This window comes from Phalacrocorax carbo, chromosome 6 (assembly GCF_963921805.1).
Source record: "Phalacrocorax carbo chromosome 6, bPhaCar2.1, whole genome shotgun sequence".
Taxonomy (NCBI): domain Eukaryota; kingdom Metazoa; phylum Chordata; class Aves; order Suliformes; family Phalacrocoracidae; genus Phalacrocorax; species Phalacrocorax carbo.
Genome location: NC_087518.1, coordinates 41,668,434 through 41,694,222, shown reverse-complemented (window position 1 = coordinate 41,694,222; position 25,789 = coordinate 41,668,434). Strand labels below are relative to the sequence as shown.

Genomic DNA, 25,789 nt, shown 5'->3' with positions numbered 1-25,789 from the left:
GAGATAGAGAATTACGGTCATGTTTCCAGGAAGGGTGTTGCTCATAATGGCACAGAGGGTTCAGAAATACAAGTGGGGTGGCAAACAAATTCCAAATCTGGAGAAATGTGGACACGCACGCCCATTAAAGACAAGGAATATCACCACCAGGAGCTTAGTGCCCCAGTCCTTGCCTTTGTCCTGCTGTGCTGCTTAACCATGTGCATCGTGCATTCAGCACAACCGCATGGCTGTTGTGAGAGTATGGGAAGAGAAGAATGAAGGATGTCAGTGATCTTACAGACAGAGAAAGGTGAGGTTCAGGCTGGTCTCTGTCACCCTGGGTTGTGTTGAAATGGTACGGTCTACAGTAAGAGGATCCTTGTTACAGTACATTGGATATTGTTCACTGTGGGTTTCAAATCTACTGAGAGCATTCAGGTTGCAATACAAAATCTGGTGAAAATAGCAGATGTTAACCATTTCATTCCATGAAACCTAGGGAGGTGATAAGCAGCGTTGCATTTTTCTCCCATTTTATGTAACTGTTTTTCCTCATTTCTTTTTAAGTGAAACATGCTATATTTCATGCAATTGTTTTACAAGGCTGTGGCGTGTCTCCTTTAACTTAGCTGAGTTAAAGGGGTGAAAAAGTTAAAAATCCTTAGACTAAGAAGGAACTAAATACTGTTTTCCTCTAATAATTTTCAGATAAAATACCCACTGTGGCTTGTGATTAAAATGAGTTTTCCTTTAATGGGGATGCAAATGCAACTGCAGCAGCATGTCACAATTACATCCAAAATTAATTAGGCTTCATTAGCAATAAGCCTCTGAAATTTTCATTTCCAGAGTGCCCTGGAGCAGTGCATTTCAAACCAGAATAGAGCAAGGCTTTGGATGCTGGAGGGGCGGCACCACATGCTGTCTTGAGATGTTCTTATTCTATACTGGGTGGAAATGTTTCTAAATAAATGTGACTTTTTTATCCTGGGAACGTGAAGCCAACACATTTAAGGAAATTGCTTGCATATTAAATACACCAAATCAGCAGGTAATCTCGGGCATACATCAGAAACACCAGCATGGAGACTCTCATGTTGTCTCTGCTGATCTGTGCCCATCTAAACCGGCACAGCCTTTATCAGTGCACTTCCCTGGGAAAGGTACTGACTCCTCCTCATCCACTTCCCTCTGGAAGAATCGCTTCTGCTCTGGCGCTCCAAAACACTGACCCTAAAGGGCATCTGTAAGTTCACATTTTTGCTTGTGTGTTTTTGTTGAAGTCATATTCTCGTCATTGAAAAAAATGTAGGAGGTGAGACTCCCAGTTACGGAAAACAGCTACCCCTGTAACTTCAGAGTAACAATTAAAACTACTGATGTTCAGACCCGTTACTGACCTCACCTACTCCTCTACCAGCCCTTTCTCCAGGGCTCTTCGCTATGAGCTCTTCACTGCTGCCAGACCCAAACCGCTTGTGCTGGTGCTGCCCTTGTGTGTGCAGCTCTTGACTCATTTCCCTGAACTTTCCACCACCATCAGCCGCAGCAGCAAGAATAAGACCTGCAGATGCCGTCTTCTTGGGTGGAGTCACACGATGGTGTTGGGATGGGGTCCATGGCTCTGTTACCCATCTGCCAACACCGCGAACAGGAATCGTTTGCTCTCTCACAGACTTATTTTTAGGCAAGAGGAATCTGAAGCTTGTGCAAATGTTTAAACACATGTCTCTCTTGAATTATTCGGTGTACCTTGCCTGCTTCTGGAGTTAATTAAAATGGAGAGCAGTCAATAGCAAGCTCTCACATTCACCATAGGGAGGAGGCAGCAAACTATGCCAGAGGGAGCGCTGATAACCACCTGCCCTCTCCACCCCTCCTGCACTACAAGCTGCCATGCCATAACTGCTGTGCGCCCTTGGCAGTACTGACCAGCAGCAGCAGAGCACCAAATCTTACAAGTTTGCCTTGATTCAAGGAGACCGGTGTGTGCATAGCATTGGGGACTGACATGTCCTGAGCTATGTTTGACACTGCAGTGCCTGATTTCAGAAGATCCAAGGAACCACCCAAACCAAAAGCACCCAAACACTTCCAAGCAGCCTCTCACTCTTTTTTACTGTTTTCTGCTATGGTTGAGTAAGACTTTTTCCAGGGTCAGATGCACATCCCTGTGTATCAAAAAAACCCCAGACTAAGTGAAGCTCTCATCCTCATGAAGTCAATGGGGAACTTGAGATTGGGGTCAGAATTTCACCTGTGATCTGAAGTACAGGTCTGAGCCAAAGCCCTTTGGAGTCAAGAAGGGTCTTTCCTCTGGCTCCAGCACTGTTTGGTCCCAGAAAGCTTGTAACATTAGCCCAACATAAATGCACCATCTTGTGTAAGAGTATATTAATACACACATAAATCCATGCCACTCTCCAGCTCCTGTGAAATGTTATGAAGAGCAAATTATGTACCAACTTGCACAATCTTGACTTTATCATCTGCCTGAATACAGAAATGATAGCAGTAACTTTGATGCTGTGCCACACTGAAACAGTCAGATCCTGATGAGTATTTTTGTCCCCAATCAGACATCAATTAAAGTCACAGTTTCCCTTTGTGAATTGAGCTACTGACAAAAATGCAGGGTTTACATATTCTCCAACAACTCAGCTGGCAGATATCTCCAGAATGTGAGATACAGTCAGAAACATTTTATGCAGAAAGGAGAAATTATCATGTCATTCTCTGTTCACACAGTACTCCTGGGGACTACTTTCCTGGTAACAGGCACATGTAATTGCCATTACTGTTACTGCACAGCGTTTGCACTGAGTGGAAAAGGACCCCTCACCTGCAAAGAGGAGCAGGAATGTAATCACAGCTCTCCACTGAGAATAGTGAGAGTGGGAATGCAGCTCCAACACACAGATCCAATTGTACTCAAAGAAGGTGAAAATATTACCATGGTTGAGCTAAGCATATTAGTAGTGAATGAATAATGGTGAATTCTCATTAAGCTCATGAAATTTTACAGGCAGTGTACTCTAACTAACTAGTTTTTGGAGCTGGCATGCCAAGAAGATACATCTGCATCTCAAGAAAAAATAATGTTGCATGGCTGAGCTGGTGGCACTTTGATCACACAGACAGACATCACCAGTCTTCATCAACTTGTTTTTTTCATTCTACTTTGTCCAACATCTCCAAGCTCACATTCAGGAGTTGCTTAACCTGACCTAAAACCAAGTTACATTCTGGTACATCTAATATTTGCACATATTGGGACATTGCAATTAGGCTACTTGATTTGTAAAGATGTTTAATCAAGAAGGCCTGGATTAAAGTTCAGGTTGAAGTGCTCTGTCCTAGCCAGAGACAATTTGAATGAACAGTAATTAAAACACAGCCTAATTCATACTGGGCACTGCTGGACTTCAAAATGATGACTATGTGCTTGAAACTCTGTTGAGAAGGTTTCTTGTGATTTTAGTGCAGCTAAAATGAAGCTTTTTGGTACTGATGCTTCATGCTGAACAGTAATAGAAGTAACGAAAAAACATTTTGGGAAAAGGCAACCTCTCCACCTGGTTTCAAGGCTGGATGATAGCAGACAATGGAAGTCTCTTATCCTGCTGTTGTCAGAAGCCGATAGCGGCTGGCCAGCTTGCTTGGAGCAGAAACTTCGACCCTTAAAAGGGTGATTTGTGGATGAGAGCCAAGAACAGAACAGCCATTCTTGTCTGCAGCCTCACAGCCCTGAGGAGATGTCACAGGAGCAGAACTGCTGTTCTTCTCATGCGAAACGTGGGTGGGAAGTCGACGGCCTCCAGATGGGAAAAGGGACTTTCCTCATGAAAAAGCCTGAGAACCACCGGGTTAGAACAAATCCATCTGGAATGACAGCTGAGACGTGTCACAAGAAAATTGTCTTGCCTTGAGATGAAACCCATAAATTACAGAAAGTTTTATCAGAAAACGGATGGTCCTCAGAGACCTTATTTTTGAGCAGAAAGTGATGTATCACTGTATGCATGTTGTTTACATCTTGCTTTAACACAGTTCATGGGAGGAAGTGCTCCACTGCCAAAAAAGACTTGATAGTTGCATTGTTTGTGTGTAGCAATATTTAGACATAGCAAACCCACCAGTATTTTAAGTCTGTCCCATTACGATATCAGTAGGAAGCTACAGGAAAAAGAGAGTGACTCTATGTCCGCTGAACTGGGGGGGGGGGGGGGGGTGGAGGATAAGGGCTCTCAGTAAATCTGATCAGAGCGGTGTTTTTTTCAGGCACAGACAGCGTTTCAGTTCCTGTCCCATGCCAGAGCTTGAAGCTGTACTTGTTATAACAGGAAACAAGAATCACAATCTGAAGCCAGAAGCACATGTCATTTGAACAGGCTTCTTGCTCTCTTCTACCAGTACTTGACATGCGCTACAGTATACAGCTAGCAGCTTTGCTGCATGTCCCACTAAATGACCCAGGTTGGTCATTAACCCCCAAATTTGACCCAAGGCTTGGCAGGTAAGGAACCTTATTCTTTGGACCTGGTCCATAATAAATCTTGTCTCTGCCTCTGAGCAGTTATCTTATTTCCCCTGGAAAGGACAAGAACTTTTCGATTTCTAGTACGAGTCAGCACACTGACTGTATTCATCAGTGAACACCCAAAGCCATCCTTGGGGCAACACTGGGAGGACCTGGCTGAACACCACACTACTTCCAGCTTCAAACTTCTCTGCCACTTGCCTTCATCCCAAGAAAGGGGGTGCATATACCCTGAGGACCTGCTGCATCCTAAAACGACAACAGAAACAGCTAAAAAGAGATGAAACCCAGCCCTGGCCAGCCTGTAAGCTGGCCACCCCACCCACAAGATCCCACAGGTTCTCTTCTCTCCTGTTCATCCTGTAACCAAAACAGGAGCATGGCATGGCATGCGAAGGAGGAATGCAGGCAAGTTGCTGTCATACAGCCAGGGATAGCCACAGCCCTGCACTGTGGGAGATGACCACCTCTCCTTTCTGGGTTGAGTGTATTTCTGCCCAGGTCAGGGGGTCCCTGCAGACTTCGGAAAGAGGCAGAGAAGAAGCTGAGGGTTGACTCTGCTCAGATTTTAATCTAACTAGAACTTAAACTCTTGGTAGCAGGATGTCTTTTTTATCATTTGCAGAGTTTCTAGTATAATAGAGTCCTCCTCCAGAAACAGACTCAAGCTGCTACCATAACACCAGTAATAATTTCCCCTGTATAAGTGACACACACTGGCAAAGTGTTCCATCACGGCTGTACAGCACTGACCCCATCTGGGCCCATGGACATAGCCAGCAGCAGTCTGGCAGAAACGCCTTCCAGTAAAGATCAGAGAAATAACAAACCATCCAAATTGCCATCTTAGAGCAGACCGTTGGTTGAGCTAATCCCCATCCTCTCCCCAGTGCAGTGAGCAGAAGCCAGGGCTGTGCAGGGGAGCACAGGGCAAGGCCCTGGACAATCGTGAATCATCCAGTCCAGATGGAAGAGTTTTCTAAACCCCACTGGGTTAATGACCATACTCAGCATCAGTATCAAGAATAAATTGTGATCTCTGGAAATTGCTGCATCAGCCTTCAGCCTCCACAGCCTGAGAGCATACACTTCTTCGGAGGGAATCTGGGGAACAGGCACCGCACTAACATGTCTGCAGGTCTCTGCTGCTTTTACACAAAAATCCTCGGATTTCACACTCCCCAACACAACCTGGCGCACGGGCCCCCTCTGCCGTCGCGTCCCAGCACTGCAGCCTGGCTCCGCATTCCTGCGCCTGCCCGGAGCCGCCGAGGAAGGGACAGATTAACCCTCAGCGCGATCTAATTCGCGTGGCACAAAACCCACAGGTAACAGCCTCGGCCAAGAGCAGGTTCCCTGAAAAACCTCGGCGTTTCTAGGTACTTTGATGACATTGGTACAAAAGTTACCCGGGAAACCCGCAGTCCCCCCCTCAGCAGGGCAGAGAAGCCCCAGGCAACCCCTGCAGGGGGCTGTACCGGCTGCAACACCAGCAACCCACTGCGCTTAGCGCAAGCGGCTCCATCGCCCCAGCGCACTGGCCGGACTGCAAAACAACCTGCGGCCCACCCTCTGTTCCACGTATTGACACGTAAAAAAAATTAGTTAGGAGACTAGTTAGCCAAGACTGCGATATCTTTAACAAGAAATATTAAGAAGTGCCTAAAAAGGGCTTTGTTTTCTGTACTGCTACAGAATAACTTCTGGTTTTTTCTGGTACCAAGTACTACCCATTGTCCCGCCCCACTGCGCTTTCATACTTCACCATGCTGCACAGGACCGTGCTTTCTGAACCATTTTTGAAGCTTTCCAAAACACAGCATTTCTGGAAGACCTTCCAAGGCAAAACAGTCAATTAGCAGGCCAACTCTCAATAAAGTATAATATTTTATTCAAATAAAACATAAATTTTCTTAACTGTTGACCTTTATGTAATAGGCTACATTTAAAAATGAGTACACTCCACTTCAGCAGGACGCTGCGCTGTATGTGCATCAGTCCATCAGTCCCTGGGGGGGGGGGGGCACAGAGAATGGGCGACGTGGGACCCCATGAAGCTCAGATGGCTGCCATCCTTCAGTTATCACAGTACTGTACCTTTACAAGAGACAGCATCAGCACTGTGATAACTGAGCCAGGGCAGCCTGTCAGTCATTGCGGCCCCTCTGCAACACTGCCGAGCCCAGCAGGCACATCCTCCGTCTCATCCCTCATGGGTGTCAAAACCACTGCCCAGCTGCCGGGTGAAAGGCTCAAGAGCATTTAACAGATGTGGCTTTGCATCTGAGGTTTAAGTCCATAAAATCATCCAGATAATTAGTCCTATCTTAATGACTACAGTGGCTTCTGCAATGCAGCTCAAAGTGTTAAGTAGTAGCTTCTTCTGGCCAAATCCACCAATGCTTGATTTGATGGAGAAAGGGTAACTAACCACTCTACAGAGATCATCTGAGAGAACAGGGGAACCCGTCTTTCCCCCTTAAATACACTGGAGGTAAGTAGCATAAACCAAATGCTGCTAAGTAGTGAATGTCATGAACCAGACAGTCAGTGGGTATAATGGCAGAGCGCCAGGTAAGTTAATGGAGCTATATGGCTTGCGACAGCTGAGGAGCAGGATCACTAACAGCACAAGCACGAAGGTAGCACCACACCGTGACCACGCTGCATACTGCACTGGGCCTGCCAGGCTTTCACCAGCAGAGCAGGCTGGCAGGCGGTGGAATTTTACAGCACTGCAAACACATTCAGCTGGGCTTAATCAGAGTTTGTCACATGTGCTTCTGGAGCCAGCGTCGCAGACACCCGTTCCTATGCCTACTGATGGCTTCAACAGGAACAGCACCCAATGCCAGTCAGCCAGCTGAGTTCACAAGGGACTGCAGCTGGAGCAAGCAGAAGAGGGTTGAGGTGCTTCAAGTATGCAGCTGGCCTTTTTTAGTCATAGGCTCCAAATACAAAATTGTGAAATAAACAATTCCACTGCAAACTACTTAAATTATAAGCTTACGCCAACCTGTATTCTACACCCCCTTTTTCATTTTTCCTTCACTAAAAACAGACATTGCTGAAAAGATCATGGAACTATTTCTACACCCCACACACCCCCCCTTTGGTTACAGGAATCAAACACACTGAATCCTGAAATGCGTTTAAAAAACACAGTGGTTTTACATAGTAAAAGTTAATGCATTACTCAGTTTTTTTACAAAAAGTTTACTTATGATGTTGATGGACTTCACCGGTACAAATTGCTTTCACATTTCTACCAGGAGGAAGCAGAAACTCCGGAAGTGGTGTAACATTCTAAATAACTTACCTGGAAAAGAGCATGTCCTGAGATGTTAGGGAGACTGTTTTTAAAAAAGAAACATGTAACACTCAACTTGATCCAGCTATCAAAATCGTGTCTTACAAGTTTTTAACTCAAGAGGGCAATGGAGAGACAAACATAAAATATCTGAGGAGAAGCACGCAGTGGAAAAAAAATACTTGTACATCTTAAACTACAAACATACATTACATAAAAAGGGGACAGTCAACAGATTACGCAATACTGACATAAGACAACACGGATGACTTAAACATATACCCTAAAACAAGCAGATTTACCACCATTTGTAGATTAATCATTAAAGAATCCACTGTTGCTAGAAAAAACCAAAAAACTTGGTAAAATATTAATAAATTCTGTATGTACAATGGTGACTTTTGAAAAGGAAGGAAGCTGCGCAACTGATGAACCATTGGCTCTCACTTTGAAGCATTTTTATACCACCACTACTATTCCAGAAGAAGAATTCTACTGATCTCAGTAGAATGGCATAAAAAAAAGGATCAGGAGTCCTACATTTCATCGGCTGAAGCAATGAGAGAAGGATCGCTATTTTATAGTTCAAGTATGCCCTGACCTCTGTTTCAAGATTTTAATCCGTGCTCCAACAGTTACTATTAAGCTATTTAAAGGGAGAAGATACATGACCTCAAAGGTGAACAATCCCTCCCCAGCACCCTCTGGCACAAAGACTGTTCGAGTTACGCACATATTCTAAAGGGTGATGCCATTTTCTCTAGAGAGGATCTAGTTCTTACTCCACTACAAACATGGTTTGTTTCCTTGCACCTAACATGCACATGCTCATTTTTCCTTTGCTTCAGTCAGACTAAAGATACACAGACTCGATGCAAAAAGCATGACTCCCCATTATTATCTGAAGAACGCCCTTTTTAAGAAAAACCCACATCAGTTTTGGAGTCTAGTATGCGTTTTTGTTCTTGGTATTGCTAAGGCATTGGGTATTTCCAAACACTTTTTTTAAAAAAAACCTCTAGTTTCCAGTGTTTGCTGCCAGTTCTCGCTTTTGAAAGCCTTCTAAGTTCGTCTGGCTGTTTTTTAAACTCTGGTTCCACCTCCTGCTCCTCTGGGGCTGGCGATTCTATGTATTTTTTAAACTTGTTTCATATGAACCAAGATTCTCTCACACTAACAGAATTGCTGATGTGCCCTGACCACAATCTGCAAGGCTTGTGATCCCCACCCCTATGCACAGGTCAGGTATCTTTAGGCTACTACAAGCCACTCTAGCCCTGCCTCTGCAGAGGCTTATAAAGTGCACAGGTAGCAAACCAGACTTCCATCTTGATTAGCACGATTTTAACAAAAACCTGTAGAAGTCTGAAGGGGAAGAAAACAAACAGCAAGTTACAAGGATGCAACGGCCTGACAAGCGATTACGCGGCTTCGACGACGGGGACAGGGGCTGTGCTTGAGGAGGGGGGAGGCTGGGAGAAACAAGGGTCGCCGGCAGGTCCCCGGATCGCCACAGCTGATCCCTCCCAACTTTCTTTCCTTCGACGGCGCTTCCCGAAGCACGTTACCTGAAACCAGGGGGCAGGCGGCAGCCTTGGCAACACGGCCGCGGGACGGATGGGATGGGATGGAGCCACCGCCAGCAGACCGCTCCCACAGAGCCCCCCCAGCCCCCGCTCCTGTCCCCTCGCCCCCGCCGCGCCGGGAGGCCGGGGACCGGCCCAGTCCCCGCCTCGCCCACCCCGCTCCCCTCGCCCCACTCGCCGTCCTCCGTCCGTCCGGAGCGATGGAAGCCACCCGAGGAAGGGCCGGCGCCTTCGGCCCCGCTCCTCCCGCGGCCTCGGCGGGGCCCGGCGGGCGGCCGCACCCCCGCGGCGGCGGCGGCAGGCCCCGCCCGCGTAAACACCGCCGCCCGCCCGGAAAATAATAGTGCGCAACGGGGGAGCGCCGCGCCCCGGCCCCCCGCTCCCCCCGGCCGGCGGGCGGGCGGCGCGCTGCCGGGCCGGCGCGGGGGCCGGTGCGGGGCCAGGCCCGGGCCCGGGGCCGGACCCACCTGCGGGCGCGGAGCCCGGCGGGGCCGGGGGCGGCATGACGCAGCACGGGCTGGCGGCGTGAAGGCCGCCATCTTGGCGTGTTTATGGCAGCGCCGCGCGGCCATGTGACGGGCGCTTCCGGGGGCGGGGAGGGGCGCGCGGGCGCGGCGGTGCGCGGGCGGGGTGGGGTGGGACGCGGCGCGGGGCACGCGCAGCCGCCGTCACGGTGGTGCGCAGGGACGCGCCGTGAGGCATAGGGGGGTGGGCACGTACTCCTGCACACCCCAGGCCGCCCCCGTGGATCCACAGCCCTGCCGCGTCCCGCGGGGACCTCGCGCCATCGGTGGTGTCTCGCGTGGGGCCGCGCACGCACGCACGCGCGCGCATACGCATACCCACAGCAGCACCGCGTTCCAGGGCAGTGCAAGGAGCGTCCCCACTCATTGTCACCAGCTTTGAGCAGCCCGCGTGAACGTGGCGGGCCGTGCGCCTGCGGGTGGTGCGCTTGCAAGCCGCGCGGGAGCAGGCTGCGTCTGCAGGTTGTGCATTTTTCAGGCTGTACGTCTGCAGGTTGCGCGTTTGCAGGCTGCACGTCTGCAGACTGCCTTTGCAGGCCGTGCCTTTGCAGGCTGAATGTTCACAGACCGCGCCTGCAGGCTCTGCCTTCGCCGCCCGCGTGTGCGCGACCGTGGCCGCAGCCCCAAACGGCCCGTCCGGCTGTGTGCGGGCACGGCCGCGTGTGCCTGGAGTCACGGCCCGCCCCCGCCGCGGCGCCGGCGTGGTGGCCGTGCGGGACGTGCCCCGCCGCCCCAGGAGCCGCCCGTGCCGCCGGCTGGCTCTGTACAACCTTCAGCCCGGCCTCCGGGCCCCCAGTCGCAGTCCCCCGCTCCGCCGGAGGCCCTCGGGGCGGGCCGTGCGACGGGGAGCCCCGTCGGGCCGCGGCCCGGGGCGGGCGGGCTCCGGGACTACAAGTCCCAGGGTGCCGCGGCCCGAGGGGGCGGGCGGGCGGCGCGGCCGGGGTTTGCCGGTGCTCCCCCCGCCCTGCTGATGTGTACGGGCCGCGGCGGCGGCTGGATGCGGGGCGGGCGGCGCGGCTCGGCCGGCGGCGGGGCCGTCAGACGCGCTGTCCTGCCCCGCGGGGAGCCGGCCCGGACTCCGGCCGCCGGCCATGGCCTCTAAGCTACTGCGGGCGGTGGTGCTGGGTCCCCCCGGCTCCGGCAAGGGGACGATGTGCGAGAGGATCGCCCGCAGCTTCGGGCTCCAGCACCTCTCCAGCGGCCAATTCCTGCGGGAGAGCCTCTGCGGGGGCGGCGGTGAGTGCCCGTGGTGCCGCCCCGTCGGGGGGGCGGCGGGGATCGGGGCGGGGGTCTCCTGTCCCGGGCATCCTCGACGCGGCGGGGATGGAGATGGGATAGAGATGGGGGACCTCCCCAGATACGCCGCAGGTATATCTTTCCGTGGGGTTGGCACAGCTCATTCATCGCCCTTTCCCTCCAGCCTGAGCTCATGGAGCTGCCCAATGAAAGTGGGATCCAATGCTGTGGGTATGTAATAGTTTCATTCTGCACTGGGTGGGCACGGCTCCGAAAAAGCCCGTATGAATAACCCGCCTGCTTGTGCACCAACGGTTAACAGTGGCGTCCGGGGACATAGGTCGCGTGTTATTAATAACTTCATTCTGCCTCAGGTGGTTGTACAGGAACAGGGTAAAAACTGCAGAGCCGTGGACAGCAGGTGGCTGAAGTGCTGGTACGCTCTGCGCTTTGCGACACCCACGGTGGGAGGGCTGGACTGGGAACGTGCGTTCCTCCACGGGGAAACCCACTGCGAAGATTGCTGTGGGCCACGAGGTGCTGTGGCTGGGGGCGATGCCGTGATGTGCTGTGCTGTGCCAGCCCCTGCGGCAAGGGCGGTGGGGTGTTACAGGGCGCTGGTGTGTCTCCCCCGCTCCTTGTGAAACTCCCTTCCAGAAATCAGAGAGGTGGAGGAGGTGGGCGGCAGCACCCACACTGCACAGGTCACCCCCTGAGACACGGCTTTTTAGGGCTTGAGGCAGAGGGTGAGGCGGGCAGCCCCTCGGCAGGGCAAACCCTGCCTGCAGGAGCACGGCCTTGCCTCAGTGGCTCTCTGCTCCTGCACATCCCATGTTTGACACCCATGTCCAAGGCCCTTGGGAGAACTGATGGTCTTTGCCGTATTTGTGGCCCAGGCAGCGCTGTCGTCTGGTGAGATGCTCCCTGGCTCCAGCCAGGCTCGGGAGCGGGCGTGCTGCACCCCAGCTTGTGCTCGGGTTCCTCTACAGCTGCCATTAGGTAGTGTTTTTCCAACAACCCCTTCTCTCCTCTGCTAATGTGTGAAAGAGTGACCCAGAGGGGAAGCTGACTCACAGGGCAGAGAAACGGTAAACCAGCATCGATACAAAACAAGCTGAGAGAACCCAGAAGTTATTTCCCTTTTTAGAAGGGCACGAAAAAGAGGGAGGAAAAAAAGGGAGAGTAAAGTTTTGGACAGCTGTGTGTTCTGGCAGGGGCATTGCGCACAGCCCTGTGCTGGTCAGTCATTTAAAAATATCCAGATTTCCTTTTATAAATAAAAAGGACAATGATATTTCCTTTGGAGGGAGACTCAAAATTAGGAAAATCCCGATGACTGCTTTGGCTAAAGGGCAAAATGCCTGGGCGAAAAGCAAGCAGAAGCACAGCGTGCAGGAGCGGGGCAGTGCAGTGAGACTGCGTGCCCACCCAGGAGCTTGCACAATCAAGGTTTAAACAAGCGGCTTTCCTGGGTTGTATATTTCTGTTCATATTCTTGCTGTAGAGTTTCTCTGGGATCACCCAAGGAGGAAGAAGGGGCTGAATGGAGTTAGCAGAAGGTATTTCCCAAAGCGCATCGGGTAAATTCAGTTTCTCAAAGGAAACAACATTGTCAAATGTGGGTAAAATTACTCAGAAGTAAATCAGCCTTAGTTTGGTACAGCTGGCGTGATGTTCAGGTCCCACCTTTGACTCAGCCTCTGGTTACAGCTCTGAGTAAACTGCAGCTATTTGCTTTTTTTTTTTTTGCTATTTGCTTTGGACAAGCTGTTACATGACGGTGCTGCAGTGTGCGAGCTCCAGGGGAAACTAGTTGGAAGTAGACTGTCCTCCTGAGTTTATCATCTGCGCCACTGGCTTTGCATTTTAGGGGAGTTGGGGCCCTTTGATACAGACAGTTGCCTTACAGAATCATGCCAAAGGGACCCATCAGTCTGGTGTTTATAGAGTAATCTCGGTCCAAGGATGGCAAGCAGGCGTCGAAGCACAGGGGGTTTTCCTGCTTGCTGTTGCAAGATGTAAAGTAGGCATGGCTGCAGGGTTCAGGCTCAGGCGGCGCGGAGGACTCCAGCCTCCGGAGGAAGCCCGAGCTGCCTGGCATGGAGAGCACACCCGGCTCAGTGCCTGTGTCAGCAGTCTCGGGGAACCAGGACTTCACTTTGCAGCTGAGTGAAGCAGCTGAAGGCACGGCTGCTGCTGAAGTGTTTGAAGTTTTGCTACAGTGACTCTACAAGTACATCCAGTGCTGCACATTTGTCTGTTAATTAATGTCTGGCTTAGCTAAGTGGCTGCTTTGCAGAAAGGGAGTTTTTAAGATCTCCAAAACTGTGGTTTTGGTGCTAGGCAGGAGTGATGGAGGGTGGCGAGCAATTTCCTTGGCCCAAACTTGCCCTGGTAGCCAGGTGGTTGTCTCTGGTGTTGGCAGCACCACGGAGTCTTAGCAGGACCCGGCAGTTAATTTGCAATACAACTTACATTTCTTTTCCCAGTGCCTTTGGCTGAGGGTCGGCATCTGCCCAGGCACACGTGGGTCTTGTGTCTATCCCACCATGCCCTTTAATGTGCTTTGTTGGAAGGAGAAGTGGCTCCTGTCCCGTCCTCAGGACGGATTTCATTTGTTAGGGTTGACCAAAGTGACACAAAAAAAGAGGCCAAGGGGGTTGCGGGATGTGCATGGCCAAGTCCTGAAGTCCTTCCTGCCTTTCCCATGGGTGATGGTCTTTACTGGCAGAGCCACGCATTGACTGAGCTGCCTGTTGAAGCTGAGCCCAGGAGACACAACCTGCCAGCCCTTTGGTTTTCCATAGGGTTGGTGCTATATCTTTACGTGTGGAAGCAGCAGCGATGCTCTGGCTGCAGCAGTTTACCCCCGGCACTGGCTGCCACCCTGCAGATGGACCCCGCTATTCATCCAGCAAGTGGGTCATGGCCTGAATTTGGAGCCACACCAGGCTCCAGGTCCCTAAAGTGACATCCTGCTGGCGGGGATGGGGTGGGAGCAAGGGCCCTGGATGCGGCATCTGCATTGGGAAAGAGGTCCCAGGGTCCCAAAACTGGGGTGACATCTGGCCCCAGCCAGCTGGGGTTGTTGCAGCTTAACTGCACTGGTGCACAGGCAGCTGCAGTCGGTGCCCTATTAACCACCCAGGGTTTCTCCTCTCCGTTAACTCCAGATTGCTTTGCTGTAGCCTAAATAACAATATCCTGTAGAAGTTTGTGCCACAGGGTAGAAAGTCTGGGGTTATTGTGCAGGGTCTGGGGGCTGCCAAGCACTGTGTTTGGGAACAGCCTCTCCTCCAGCCCATCCTGCCTCATCCTGGGTGGTTGTTTTGTTGCTCATGGCCTCTGGTGCAGGGGATGACCCTCAGGGCTGTAACTCAGTGTTGCTTTGATAAGGAGAGAGGCTGCAGATCAGGGTTGTGTCAGGGAAGCCACAGAGAGTCTGAAATCTGGTGCGTTAAAGGGTGGATTAAACTCAGTCATTAGATTAATGGGATTAAGCCTGTGAGTCAAGAGGCCACTTTGCACGGAGCTCAGTACTGCTGGGAGCACCCAATGGCCCAGCTCAGGCAGCACAAGTAGTGGCTAAGGAGCCCCGTGCTACCTGAAGTAACTGCAGAGCATTGCTTACAACCCCTCTCTGCAGCTGGCCATAGCAGTGGGGATTTTGCTTCTTGCATAGGTGCTGTGCAGTGCAGTAGGGGTGAGCTCCAGCTCGTCACGCGATGGGACTGGGATCTGCAGGGAGCTGCTGGGCAAGGACTGGCATCTTCCACCCTGCTCAGGAAGAACTGCCCAAACGCTGCTGTCCTTTGGCTGGTGGCTGGGGAGCACTTCACCAGGGGGGCTTGTATGGAGGAGGTTGGGCTCCGGGGCTGATGGCTGGTGAGGCGGGGAAGGGGATGGCAAATGTAAAAATTGGAGAGGCTGCCCTGAAGAAACCCCTTGGGAGCAGGGCTGTGCTGCAGGGGTGATGCATTCTGGAGCATCACTAGTGTTGGGGGGCCGGGGGTTGGGCAGCTCTGCAGGTCCTTCATGCACGATACATGCCCGTTACTCCTTGGTGAGAGGAGGGGTGGCAGTGCTGTGGGTGCTCTGGAGGAGGCTGAGCAGGGAGGGAGAGGCTGGAGGGCTTCAGTAGCTGTCTGGAAGCAGTCAGCACCCTGTGCTGGTGCATTGACCCCCATGGTAGTGTGTTCCCCCAATGCCAGCGTCTGCCCCCCATGTTGCTATGTGCACCCCATGCCTGTGTGTGCACACCCATTCTGGTGCATGCTCCCCTGTGCCGGTGCATTCCCCCCACCCCAGCATGCATGGGGTCATGGAGGAGCAGCATCCCTAGCAGCAGGAGTTGTCCATCACAGAGCAGTAGAGAGCTGTCCACCCATAGCAGGGGCATGGGAAAACTGCTGCCTCCATGATGCAGAGCTGTGGGCCCCTGCTGTATTTCCAGACTTCTGGAAATACAAACTGTCTCTTGGTGTATTTTTGGTTTGCAGCATCAGGCCCGGCTCCAGCAGCCCCGCTGAGCAGCAGCCGGTCCCTTGGATGGCCAGCCCTACTTGGGACGGCAGCAGGACCTTCTGCTGCAGCTCCAGCCTCCATGGCTGCTGGGCTCTGCCCTGGGAGCAGCTCTGCCCTGCCAGTGAGTGCATTCCCTGCAAGCCTATGGCAATGTGCAGACCATGTGAATAAATATTAAAAAATGTAGGCGGATGTGATAATATTTATGCCCTAGCAGGTCTCTGTGCTGGTTGCATAAGACATAATGTATTTTTTCCATCCCTGCGTCCTTTGCTTCCCCAAGCAGGAGAGCTGCCAGCAGTGCTGGCGACGTTTGGGCAGTGACAAAAAACCTGTCATTGAAAAAAGGTATTTTCTGCTCGCTGTGCCTGGCAGTCACCGTGGCTCTGAGCAAAGAGCTGCTCAGCAGGGTGAGCTGAAATGCCTTAATGGAGCGGAGGGAGGGGGATGTGCGGTGGTCCAGTGACTCAGTCCTGCAGGATGGTGAGTCAGCGCCTGCTGCCTGCCCCATTCGGAGGCAGGTTTCCAATGGGGAGCGTGGCTCCACTGGCAACCCTGACCTGCCCTGCTTTCCTGCCAGGCATCATCCACAGACCGTTTTGGGAGCCTGCGAGGTTTCCTGTGCATGTCCCGGTCCCACGCTCCTTGGGCAATCCATGCAGGCTGCGTCATGCTCTCCCGTTAGATCAGATGAACTCTCTCCAGGAACTGAATATCTTGCTAAAAAATCCCTCCTGCACCTTAGAATTCAGCCTGTGGCCAGGTGTGCATGCCTGCCTGGTCTGACATCTTGCTGCAGTCTGGAAAACCAGAGTCTGCCTCCAAATGCAGGGCTCTGGCTTTTTCCAGAGAGGACACATACTTTGAGAGGGCTAAAATGTGCTGTCCTCAGCAAAACTCTTGCAAAAATTAGTTGCAAAATTGTTCATTTAGTGTGAAAAATGCTATTTCAGCTGCTGTGAGAAGAGAGCAGAAGAGGTCCTGGTCAGACCTGGACCTGGTCTTAGTTGGACTGGGTCCTGGTCCAAGAGGAAAAGGCTGGACTTCTTCTGGTGGCAGGATCAGGACTTGTCATATGCAATGGCAAAGAATATTTGCATTTTCCAAACAGTTTCTTTGTGTCTCTGAGTGGCTGAAAGAAAATCACAGGCAAACTGTAATATAAGAAGCAACTGAATTTATTGCATTTCTCCTTCAAGTAACATCTGCTGTACCCCAGCTGCAATAAAAATGTAAGCAGAATAAACCCTTATTACATTGGCTGCTGGCAGTGGCTGCTGGCAGTGGCTGCCTGAGTGATGCCAGGCTGCTGTGAAGGTGGATCCAGACACACTGTTACCTGTGCAGAAACCACCGCTGGCTTCTCCTACTGCACAGTCGGCTCCAGATGAGCGATGCAGGGGAGACCCAGCAGGCACCTGGTAAGGTATATTTACCTTGCAGTGACACTGCAATTATGTTCTCAAGGATTTGATCGTGGAAATAGTTTTCTTATCGGAGCGTATCTTAAGTTGAGGCTCTGAAGTCTTAAAGCCCTTTGGATGGGAAGCTGTCTTCTGCTTTCAGCAGCTATTTAACAAAGGCTTTGAGGTTTGGGTTTCACATGAGCTTGCTGGTGATGCCTGTTTACTGCCACATTTCACATGTGAAATGGTGAATTTGTACCTCTTCAGATCGTTTATAAATGATGATGTCATCTTTGCCTGAGGATGGTTGTACACAGAAACTTTGTGCCAAATGCTGCCAGATCTGCAAGCGTTGCTCGAATGCATCGTTTGTCCTCATGGCTTTACTGGAAACCTCCAAGGCAGAAGAAGTTGCAGCTGTGGCTCAGTGCATATAGGAATAGGCATTATTAGCATCCTCTATTTGGCACTGACATTGCTTTAAAGCAAGCAATGAGCTAGGCAGTGGGATGCTGGCCAGATCTGTGGTCCAGGATGGGGTGACCATCCCACCACCAGAGGTGTGTGGAGGTTGGCTGCATCCTTTGCAGCTGGTCCAGTTTCTTCATGGCATTAGTATCTATGCCAGTGTCACCTGTAACCACGCTGATGCCTTCTCCAAAACCAAAGGAGCTTCATGCATAGCACGCAGTGTGTGTGACCAGTGTGGCAGGGGCAGCACCGGTCCCCCTTCCGACTGTCAGCTGGCTGGAAGGGCTGTGTAGGCTTGGCCAGTGCTCACTGTGTTCCTGACCTCAGGTATTTCAGGTGTTTCAATTTCTATAGCACCAAAAGGACTGCATGCCCCTGACTACCAGGAGCAGCAGCTATGAGCAGAGGATGCTGCCAAAAGACTCCTGAGTGAGTGGTTTGGGAGGACAGGCAGAATTTGAGGGGGAGAGATATTTTCTAAGCGGAAATGTCACGCTTTTTTTTGTGTGTATGTGGTTTTTTTTCTTCTTTTGAACAGAAGTTGGCATCTTGGCAAAGCAGTACCTTGAGCGAGGCCTTCTGGTGCCGGACCACGTCATCACGCGCGTGATGATGACAGAGCTGGAGAAGCGGCAAGAGCAGCACTGGCTGCTTGATGGTGAGTGCACTGCTGGTGTCCCTTCTGGACAGGAAAATCCCAGCCCCCTTTAAAACATTATTTTGCTGCTAATGATTTGGCAGCACCAGGAGACAAAAAAACTAGAAGGTGCCTTTGCGGGTCCTGCTGGCCATGGGAGGAGAGGCAGGAGCCAGTCTGCTGGCAGAGACATATGCCTGCAGCTGTTTCTTCCCTCTGCCCTGAGCAGCAGCACGTGCGTGTCCAGCTGAGCCCTTGGCACACGTCAGGGAGAGGGAAAGGCAGGGAAGGGAGATGGGTGCCTCATAAAGCAGAGCCAGCAAGGAGAGCGGGGCTGGAGGCAAGCCAAGAAAAGCCTCTTACCACCTCCATATGTGTGGGAAGGAGCTACTCATCCCAAGCCTGAAAGCCACCTGAGATATGGGTGGAGAAGACACTGAGAGCAAACCGGCAAGGCAAGCGGTGAGAGGAGCAGCAGAGGGTTCGCCAGAAGTTCCTGCAGCCCTCAGCAGTGAAGCTGTGTGCCAGCAGCCGTGGTGCATCACTGCTGGTGGCCTGGGAGCTGGCGAGTGCCAATGGCAGCCCTAGAAATTGCTGTGGGGCTTGGTTAGGGGATGGGACAGGGCTTGGCAGGTTGCACTTATCTGCGGTGTTGGACACAGGCAAGTGTGACATATAGGGACAAATGGCCGTGGCTGCTGTAGGGGGAGAAACCCTCCTTTGTCAGTCTGCTGAAGCTCTTTGAAAGAGTCAGTGAATACATAGACAAGACTGAGCCAGTTGATTTATAACAGACTTGGGGTTTCAGAGAGCTCTCAGGCTCCTGATAAGGAAAATACAGAATAGTTTACACCTAAAATAAATCTGTGGTTTAGTGCTGTGGACTGGAGCTGGGCTTCTTCCCCACATGGCCCAAGGTGGCCCCAGAGGAGGGGTGGCTTGTGCTGGGGCTTGGGGTCCAGCCGAGGTCTTCTCACTCAGGCGGACACCAGGGGTCTGGCAGTGTTGGCACCAGGGTTCTGGCAGTGTCACCCCACTGGGCTCGCAGGGAGGGTGTCAGAGACCTCAGGCCCTGTAGGTTCACGCTGCCTTGAAGGTGCCTGTGAATCCCCGCTATTAAAATTTCATTATTCTAACCATAATGCCACTTATTCATCTGGGAACACAGCAAGTAACAAATATTACAGGAACAAGCACTGTGTAAACAAATACATATTTTGTTGTATTAAAACTCTGGTGTTTCAACACATTCATGGGGGGTTGCACTGACACACTCAGATCCAGGTTCTTGCAGCTTGGGATGTTGATTTATCGTGGTATGACCCCCAGCAGTCTGGCCTGGGGACCAGATCCTGTTTCGTCACAGCTTTGCATCCAGAGGTCCTGCTGAGGATGCCGCAAGGGAGAAGCAATTCTGGCCATGGGCTGGTAACAAGGATTTTGGGAACCGCCTGCTTTGTATGCTGACTTCTGCTTATACCAAGATGTGTGAGGGGCAGGCTGCCCCTGAAGCTAAAATCTGAATGCAGGCAGCAGTGATCCTGGCAGTACTGTGCTGTCACATTCTTCCTCCCAATTTTGGGGGCATTAATCTGCCTGGGGTGCAAGCATTGGCTGCAGTCAGAGCCCCGCTCCAGCAGCTCTGTGTCAAGAAGCACATGTATTTCAAGTGATCCGTTTGATAGCATAAATAACAGACCGACTTGACTTCATAAGACAGACTAAATGTATTCTTTCTCATAATGGCTAATTCATTCCCTGTGCCAATGCCCTGACAAACTCTCAGCTAACACTACTCTTCTTGGGAAAGCCTGGGAGGTCTTAGAGGGTTTTATGGATGTAAAAAAAGCTTAAAAAAAAAAGAAGAAAAGGGTGTTGTCAGCAGAGAGAACTGGATTGGGAACTGGCGCAGAGTCACCCCTGGTTATGGCCCGGCAGCAAGAGCGGATGCTCCCACCTGCTCGGTGGCTTTTCTGAACAAAAGGTACTGCCCGGTACCTTCAGAGGATGGGGGTTTCAGAAAGCTGGGTGATGGCTGTACAAACCATTTCATCACAATATTCTTGATGCTCCCCAAGTAACCCAGCGGTGTCTTACTCATCTGTGCCCAGCATTTTGTTTCCTTCAGGTATTTCTCTGTAATTCCAGCATTTATCTGTGTTTTGTTGTTGCTTGTGCCCTCTTACTTGCCTCCAGCCCCTGTGCAGGGACACCAGCCCTGCACCAGACACGACTTTGCAGGAAAACATGAGCCCACGGTAACCCGCATGTTATATTTCGGGAGTCAGTGCTGTAGGAGCTATTTTTTATTGTGGCCATATGGTGGATGCATGTCTTTCACACCGCTTGTGCTATAGCAAGGAGCCATGGTGGTTTTGCAGCTCCGGGACTGTGGGGTGGGTGGTTTTGGCTCCATCACTGCTGCTTTCCTGCCTCTCATGACAGCCCCCTTCTGTGTTGGTGCTGCACAGGTTTTCCTCGCACACTGGGGCAAGCTGAGGCGCTGGACAGGATCTGCAAGCTGGACCTGGTGATCAGCTTAAACATACCCTTTGAGACGCTGAAGGATCGCCTGAGTGCCCGCTGGGTCCACCCGGCCAGCGGGAGGGTGTACAATATGGACTTCAATCCTCCCCATGTCCAGGTAAGAGCTCGTAGCATCACAGTGGTGGTGGCTGGGAGCAATTCACAGAAGGAGAAGGACAGAGAAGCCTTTCTCTGTGTGAGCTGAGATTATAAAAAAGCATTGGGGATGAAATCCCAGGTAGTAAGCACTGAGCACCAGAGGGCTTTGCCCTTGGGAGCTGGCCTGAAGAAGTTGTGCTAAATGTTAATTAGGAAAATGGGATTTATGTTAAATGCCATCCAAGGATGCTCAATCGATGTGGAGCAGGATGAGGGATTTGGCAGTGGTTGCATGACAGGGAGCTGCAGTGTGGGCGATGGGGCTGGTGGCTGCATCCCCTTGATGGTGTTTGCCTTCTTGCAGGGCATCGATGACCTGACAGGCGAGCCACTGGTCCAGCGCGAGGATGACAAACCTGAGGCTGTTGCTGCCAGGCTCAGAAAATACAAAGATGCTGCAAAGCCAGTGATAGAGTTATACAAGTGAGTTGGACCTTGCAAGTAAATCATGGCATGGCTGTGAAAACAGGCATAAGTGCTGTTGCCACCAGCCAGTCCTGTGTCCAGCCTGAGGAGCTCCGGCATGGCCCCCAGCAGATTCTGGGGGGCAGATCACTGCACTTAGCAGCACAAAGCCCAGCCCTTCATTGCAGCTAAACCCTGGCCCTGTTCGGAATGAGGATGTAAAGAAATTCACAGCTCCTGTTTGTCTTGCTGAGCTCCACAAAGGGCTTTGCCAGTGTTGGTGATGGGAGGGATTTTTTGGCTGTGGCCAAAGGCACCTGCAAATCCCTTCTGTCCCCCAGCTCCGCTGTACAGGTTGGGAAGCCTTTTTGCTTTGCAGAGGTGCTGCCCATCAGCGCTACAAAATCCAACCAGTTAAGAGTTTTAGCTTCCTTTTGGGCAAGTGTCCTCCAGCACAAGAGATGGAGAAGCTCTGAGATGCCTCAGACTCAGCCCTGCCCACGCGGAGCCATCGCTGTGCGAGCCAAGGGTCTACAGGTGTCTGAGGACGGTGATGTTGCAGAGAGCAGCTCCTCTCCTGCACACACCCATGAGCCGCTTTCTGCCCTGCTTCAGACAAATCCATTTGCTCTGTGCTGTGCAGATCCAGGGCAGTACATGCTGTGCAGTCACCCTGCCAAAAATCAGTCCAGGGCCCCAAGGCCCTAGTGAAGTACAGGGCAATTGGCAAGAGGACAGGAGAAGGGTGAGACCACAGGGCTGGCTGGGATGGGTCTGCTGTGGGCACAGATATGTTTCAGGGCTTGTCCCTTCTGCACTGCTGGTAGTTTGGGCAGCCGCCCCCTGGCCAAGTTGGGAATAGATGGATTGCCATAGGGTGGCAATCTACTACTGAAAGGGAGCGAGCACCTGGGAGCATTTTTAAAAGCAGATGTGGTCCATGGGGGGCCAAAAGTGCCCTTGGAGGGGCGGGGGGAGAATTGGGGCCCTGAATTTCCCACTCGCTTAAGCACATAAATAAATCCTGCTGATTTATGTCCATAAAACACTTCAGAGATTGAGTGGTCTTTAGGGTGACAAGGGGGAGCTCTTCTGGGTAATGTGATTATTTGTGGTTTTCTGGGTTTGGCTCATCCCTGTGCGAGTGCAGCCGGACTCCTCCCAGCGAATGCTGCGGATGGGAGCAGCTGCCGCTCGTCTCCTTTATTTCCTTTTTCTTGCCCAAAAAGCCATCCGTCAGTGAGCTTCCAGCCTGGCCGAGCTGCCTCCTGCCAATGGCCAACCTGACTGCTAATACCCCGGTCCTCAGGATTGCAAATACCCCTGGTACTGACTTCTCCTTCCATCTCTCTTCCAGGAGCAGGGGCATCCTTCACTCCTTCTCGGGGACAGAGACCAACAAGATCTGGCCATACGTGTACACCCTGCTTTCCAGCAAGATACCACCTATTCTTTCGGACGAGGAGAACTAAGCAGCTTGTGCCAAGGACCAAGAGTTAATGCCATCATGGATTTGGTTTCTCTGCGTGGTGCTGGGGCTGTGCTCAGATTAGGCAATCGTTCAGTATCTAAAGTCCCTTCCCTGAGTGTACTGGGTGACATTGGTGGATACACGGTTACAGCCAGTATCAAGGTGAACAGATCTTTGCTTATAAGGTCAAGTCTGCTAGAACAAGGGTTTTTTATTCTTTTGAGGCTATGAAGTATTCCTGCCTCTGGTCCAAGTATACACACAGATCAGTGTTGCAAACTTGGGTAACGATCATGCCAGGTTTACAGAGCTTGCCATGGTGTCCCTGCCACCCCTATACAAACCACAGTCTCTGAGCCTACAGTGTGCCATCCCATTGCTCTACAGTACCGTTTACTGCAGATTACTCTCTAGGTTGTTTTTTTTCCTATAAATTATTTTCTATTAAATTTATTTCTCAGAGAAATAAAGTTCTAAACAGCAAGACTTAGCCCAGTGGGAACGGTGAGCAACATGGAAAATGTACGCTACACGTGGAAAGTGTACGCTACGAAGCTCAGAAATGTGAAGATCACATTTCCAGCATTAATACACATAAAAGAGGGAACACATTTGAGGTAAAACATGCACTTGTGCTTCTTCCATAGAGAGAGATGAAACCCTGTTATAAAATGCTGCTGTACAGTCTAGTTTTCATGAGATCTGTGACACTAAGCAGGATCTGTGCTGAGGGATGAGTTGCACTCCTTTGTGCTTACCTTGTTTATAGTTTCTAATAGTACAAGACAGTCATGTTACAAGAGTTTCTCCCAAAGCTTTATTTTAAGGTGTGCTTCAGTTTTGGGGAGAAATCAAGTCATTCCATCTTTTGTGCTGCCTTTGTCCCTGAGATCCCCTGGAGATGAGGTGTTCCCTAAGCGGTACCTACTGTGGCTGCAGCATCTCCAGCAGAAGCAGCTCCCTCCCCATGAACCCTTGGATAGGTGAGAGCCTTCCTTTCCCTGGGACGTGTGCAGGGGCTGCCAAGGGCCATACCCAGGCATTTCCCCAAGATTTACAGTGTTGTCTGAGCATGTCACTCCTCTTCTGTGCAGGAGCTTTGTGGCCAGGTGGAGTGGCTTTTCTTTTCTGGATGTACTGTAACCCTCTTTGGTGGTAGGATGCAGTACCTAAGCAATGGGGATGTTCTTTTGTCTCCTCGAGTTGCCTTATTTTATAAAATATATATTTAAGAAAAAAGCAAGATGTGTATTTTTAAAGGTTTAAAAAAAAGCACTGAATTTTAGCATCAACTTTTGGGAACTCTGCACAAAGCTGCTTGCATTTGCAGAGCATGCTGCAGTCTGCTATGGGTAGCTCAGCAGGGAGGCAGAAAAGCTGTCAGTCCCCTACACACATTTGATTAATTAGAGCAGCCTGGGCAAGTTTCTGTTGCTGAAATGTCACTGCTTTTATTTTTGTTTGGACAGTGGCCGTGGCAGGAGAGGGAGAGCTGACTGCTTTTTTAGGGTTGCACAGGCTCCGTGTGTGAAACTTCAGCACATTCCAGGAATCTTTTACCCCTGCTGAGCCACCAGCATCCTCAAGCTATCAGAGGAGCCCCTGGTATTTGCTCTCTGTCAGAGGCAGCTTTGCCCTGGTGCTCTCCTGATAATGGAGCCAGAAGCCATCGGGCATCTGCCAAGCGGGATCTCTGCTCACATGCTGCCTGCTCGTTGCCTGCCTGCCAGTGAAAGCGATGATGCAGTGGCAGCAGGGGAGGGCTCCACATCTCGCTCTGGATGGGAATTTCTCAGGTGGGAGCCGAGGGACCATCAGGTTTCACTGCTGTCCCTGGGGGCCTTTCCATCCCCTCAGAGCTCCCGGCTGGGAGGATGGAAATCTTCCACTCTGCAATGAAATCCTGTTTAAGAAAGATTTTAGATTCTCCCATGACCCTTAGAAGAAGGTCTGGGCCACTTTTAAACACAAGTCTAGAAATAGCCAAAATGTGTGCGCTGTTTTCTTTCTACCAGTGATGGGCTGGAGGGGAGGAGATGATGGGGAGGTGAGTTTTAGGCTATAAAAGCAGCCTGGTCACGGTGGGTGGCTCTGCTGGGGCTAAGTGCCGAGCAGGGGGGCTGCTCCCTGCTTTCCCTTGCCTAGCTCTTGTGTCTCATCCTTTCCTGCTGCAAAATGACTCCTGCAGAGAGGCTTGCCCCTTGCAGCGCCCAGTGGCAGGACAGGGCTTGCAGATGTCTTTGTCCCAGGAGAGCTGCCTGAGCACGTGTTTTAAAGGCTTTGAGTCCTGTAGTAGATGTAGAAACACGACAACTGTGCACAAGCCCTTGGGATAGATTTTTCTACAAGAGTTGTTGTACAATGCATTTTCATAGACCAAATACTGGCAGGAATGAGGTCCCAAAGCGATATATGTTCCTTGCCTTTCTTCCCCACCGTGCTCCCCTTTGGTACTTTACTGTGAATCTCATGCCTTTTCTAAAGCGAAGGCAATTTTATACTGACCCAAGATACTGTGTGGTGGGAGGAGGGTCTCCCCGCACACGGGGCACGGCACTGCTGGCACATCATGCCGAGTTTTCCTCCTGGAGTTTTCTTCCTGGCGAATCGCTGCAGCTGTGTTACTGGTCAAAAGATGTAAATAAATTTTTTCTTCTGCTTATCCCTGTGCTGGCAGTGTCTGTTTATGTTATACCTGATCTCTGCTGAAAGCTGAGCTCTGCACAAGCCCTTGCCCTGTGCCAAGGCTGCAGGATGTGCCTGCAGGTAGCAGGTCATTTTTGACCTGGGTGTTTCTTTGTAGGAGCCAGGGTAGGGGGGGAAGAAGAGGAGTCAGAGCATCCCCACTTGAAAACAGAAGAAAATCCCTCAGTAAAGGATGTCCCCCAGGTGGTTCCTGCTTTACAGCCAACTCCTTTAATTGATATAAACCAAAATGTCAGTTAAAAAGCCAGTTCTGACAGTGCAGATGAAGCCGGTTGCTCCTGCGCTCCCATCCTTGTTGCACATAAA

At 51.3% G+C, this 25,789-nt stretch overlaps 1 protein-coding gene across 3 annotated transcripts; it reads left to right on the top strand.

The window, feature by feature from the left end:
• The first annotated feature begins 10,670 nt into the window (after window positions 1-10,670).
• On the top strand, window positions 10,671-25,439 carry AK4 (adenylate kinase 4). 3 transcript variants are annotated; one of them, XM_064454885.1, is made up of 5 exons: window positions 10,671-11,178; window positions 18,118-18,237; window positions 20,688-20,860; window positions 21,206-21,324; window positions 22,664-25,439. In XM_064454885.1, the coding sequence occupies exons 1-5, from the start codon at window positions 11,034-11,036 to the stop codon at window positions 22,776-22,778; spliced, it is 672 nt and encodes a 223-aa protein (XP_064310955.1). In that variant the 5' UTR covers window positions 10,671-11,033; the 3' UTR covers window positions 22,779-25,439. The 3 variants fall into 3 exon arrangements, with proteins under 3 accessions (XP_064310955.1, XP_064310956.1, XP_064310957.1); XM_064454886.1 differs by lacking the exon at window positions 10,671-11,178 and adding an exon at window positions 11,268-11,409; XM_064454887.1 differs by lacking the exon at window positions 10,671-11,178 and adding an exon at window positions 12,226-12,737.
• Window positions 25,440-25,789: the final 350 nt, after the last annotated feature.

Excerpts from the sequence above, each read along its gene's own strand:
- AK4 (XM_064454885.1), top strand. The coding sequence starts at position 11,034 with ATGGCCTCTAAGCTACTGCGGGCGGTGGTGCTGGGTCCCCCCGGCTCC. Across the intron at positions 11,179-18,117 it reads GAGCCTCTGCGGGGGCGGCG|AAGTTGGCATCTTGGCAAAG; the intron begins GTGAGTGCCCGT and ends TCTTTTGAACAG. Across the intron at positions 20,861-21,205 it reads TCAATCCTCCCCATGTCCAG|GGCATCGATGACCTGACAGG; the intron begins GTAAGAGCTCGT and ends GCCTTCTTGCAG.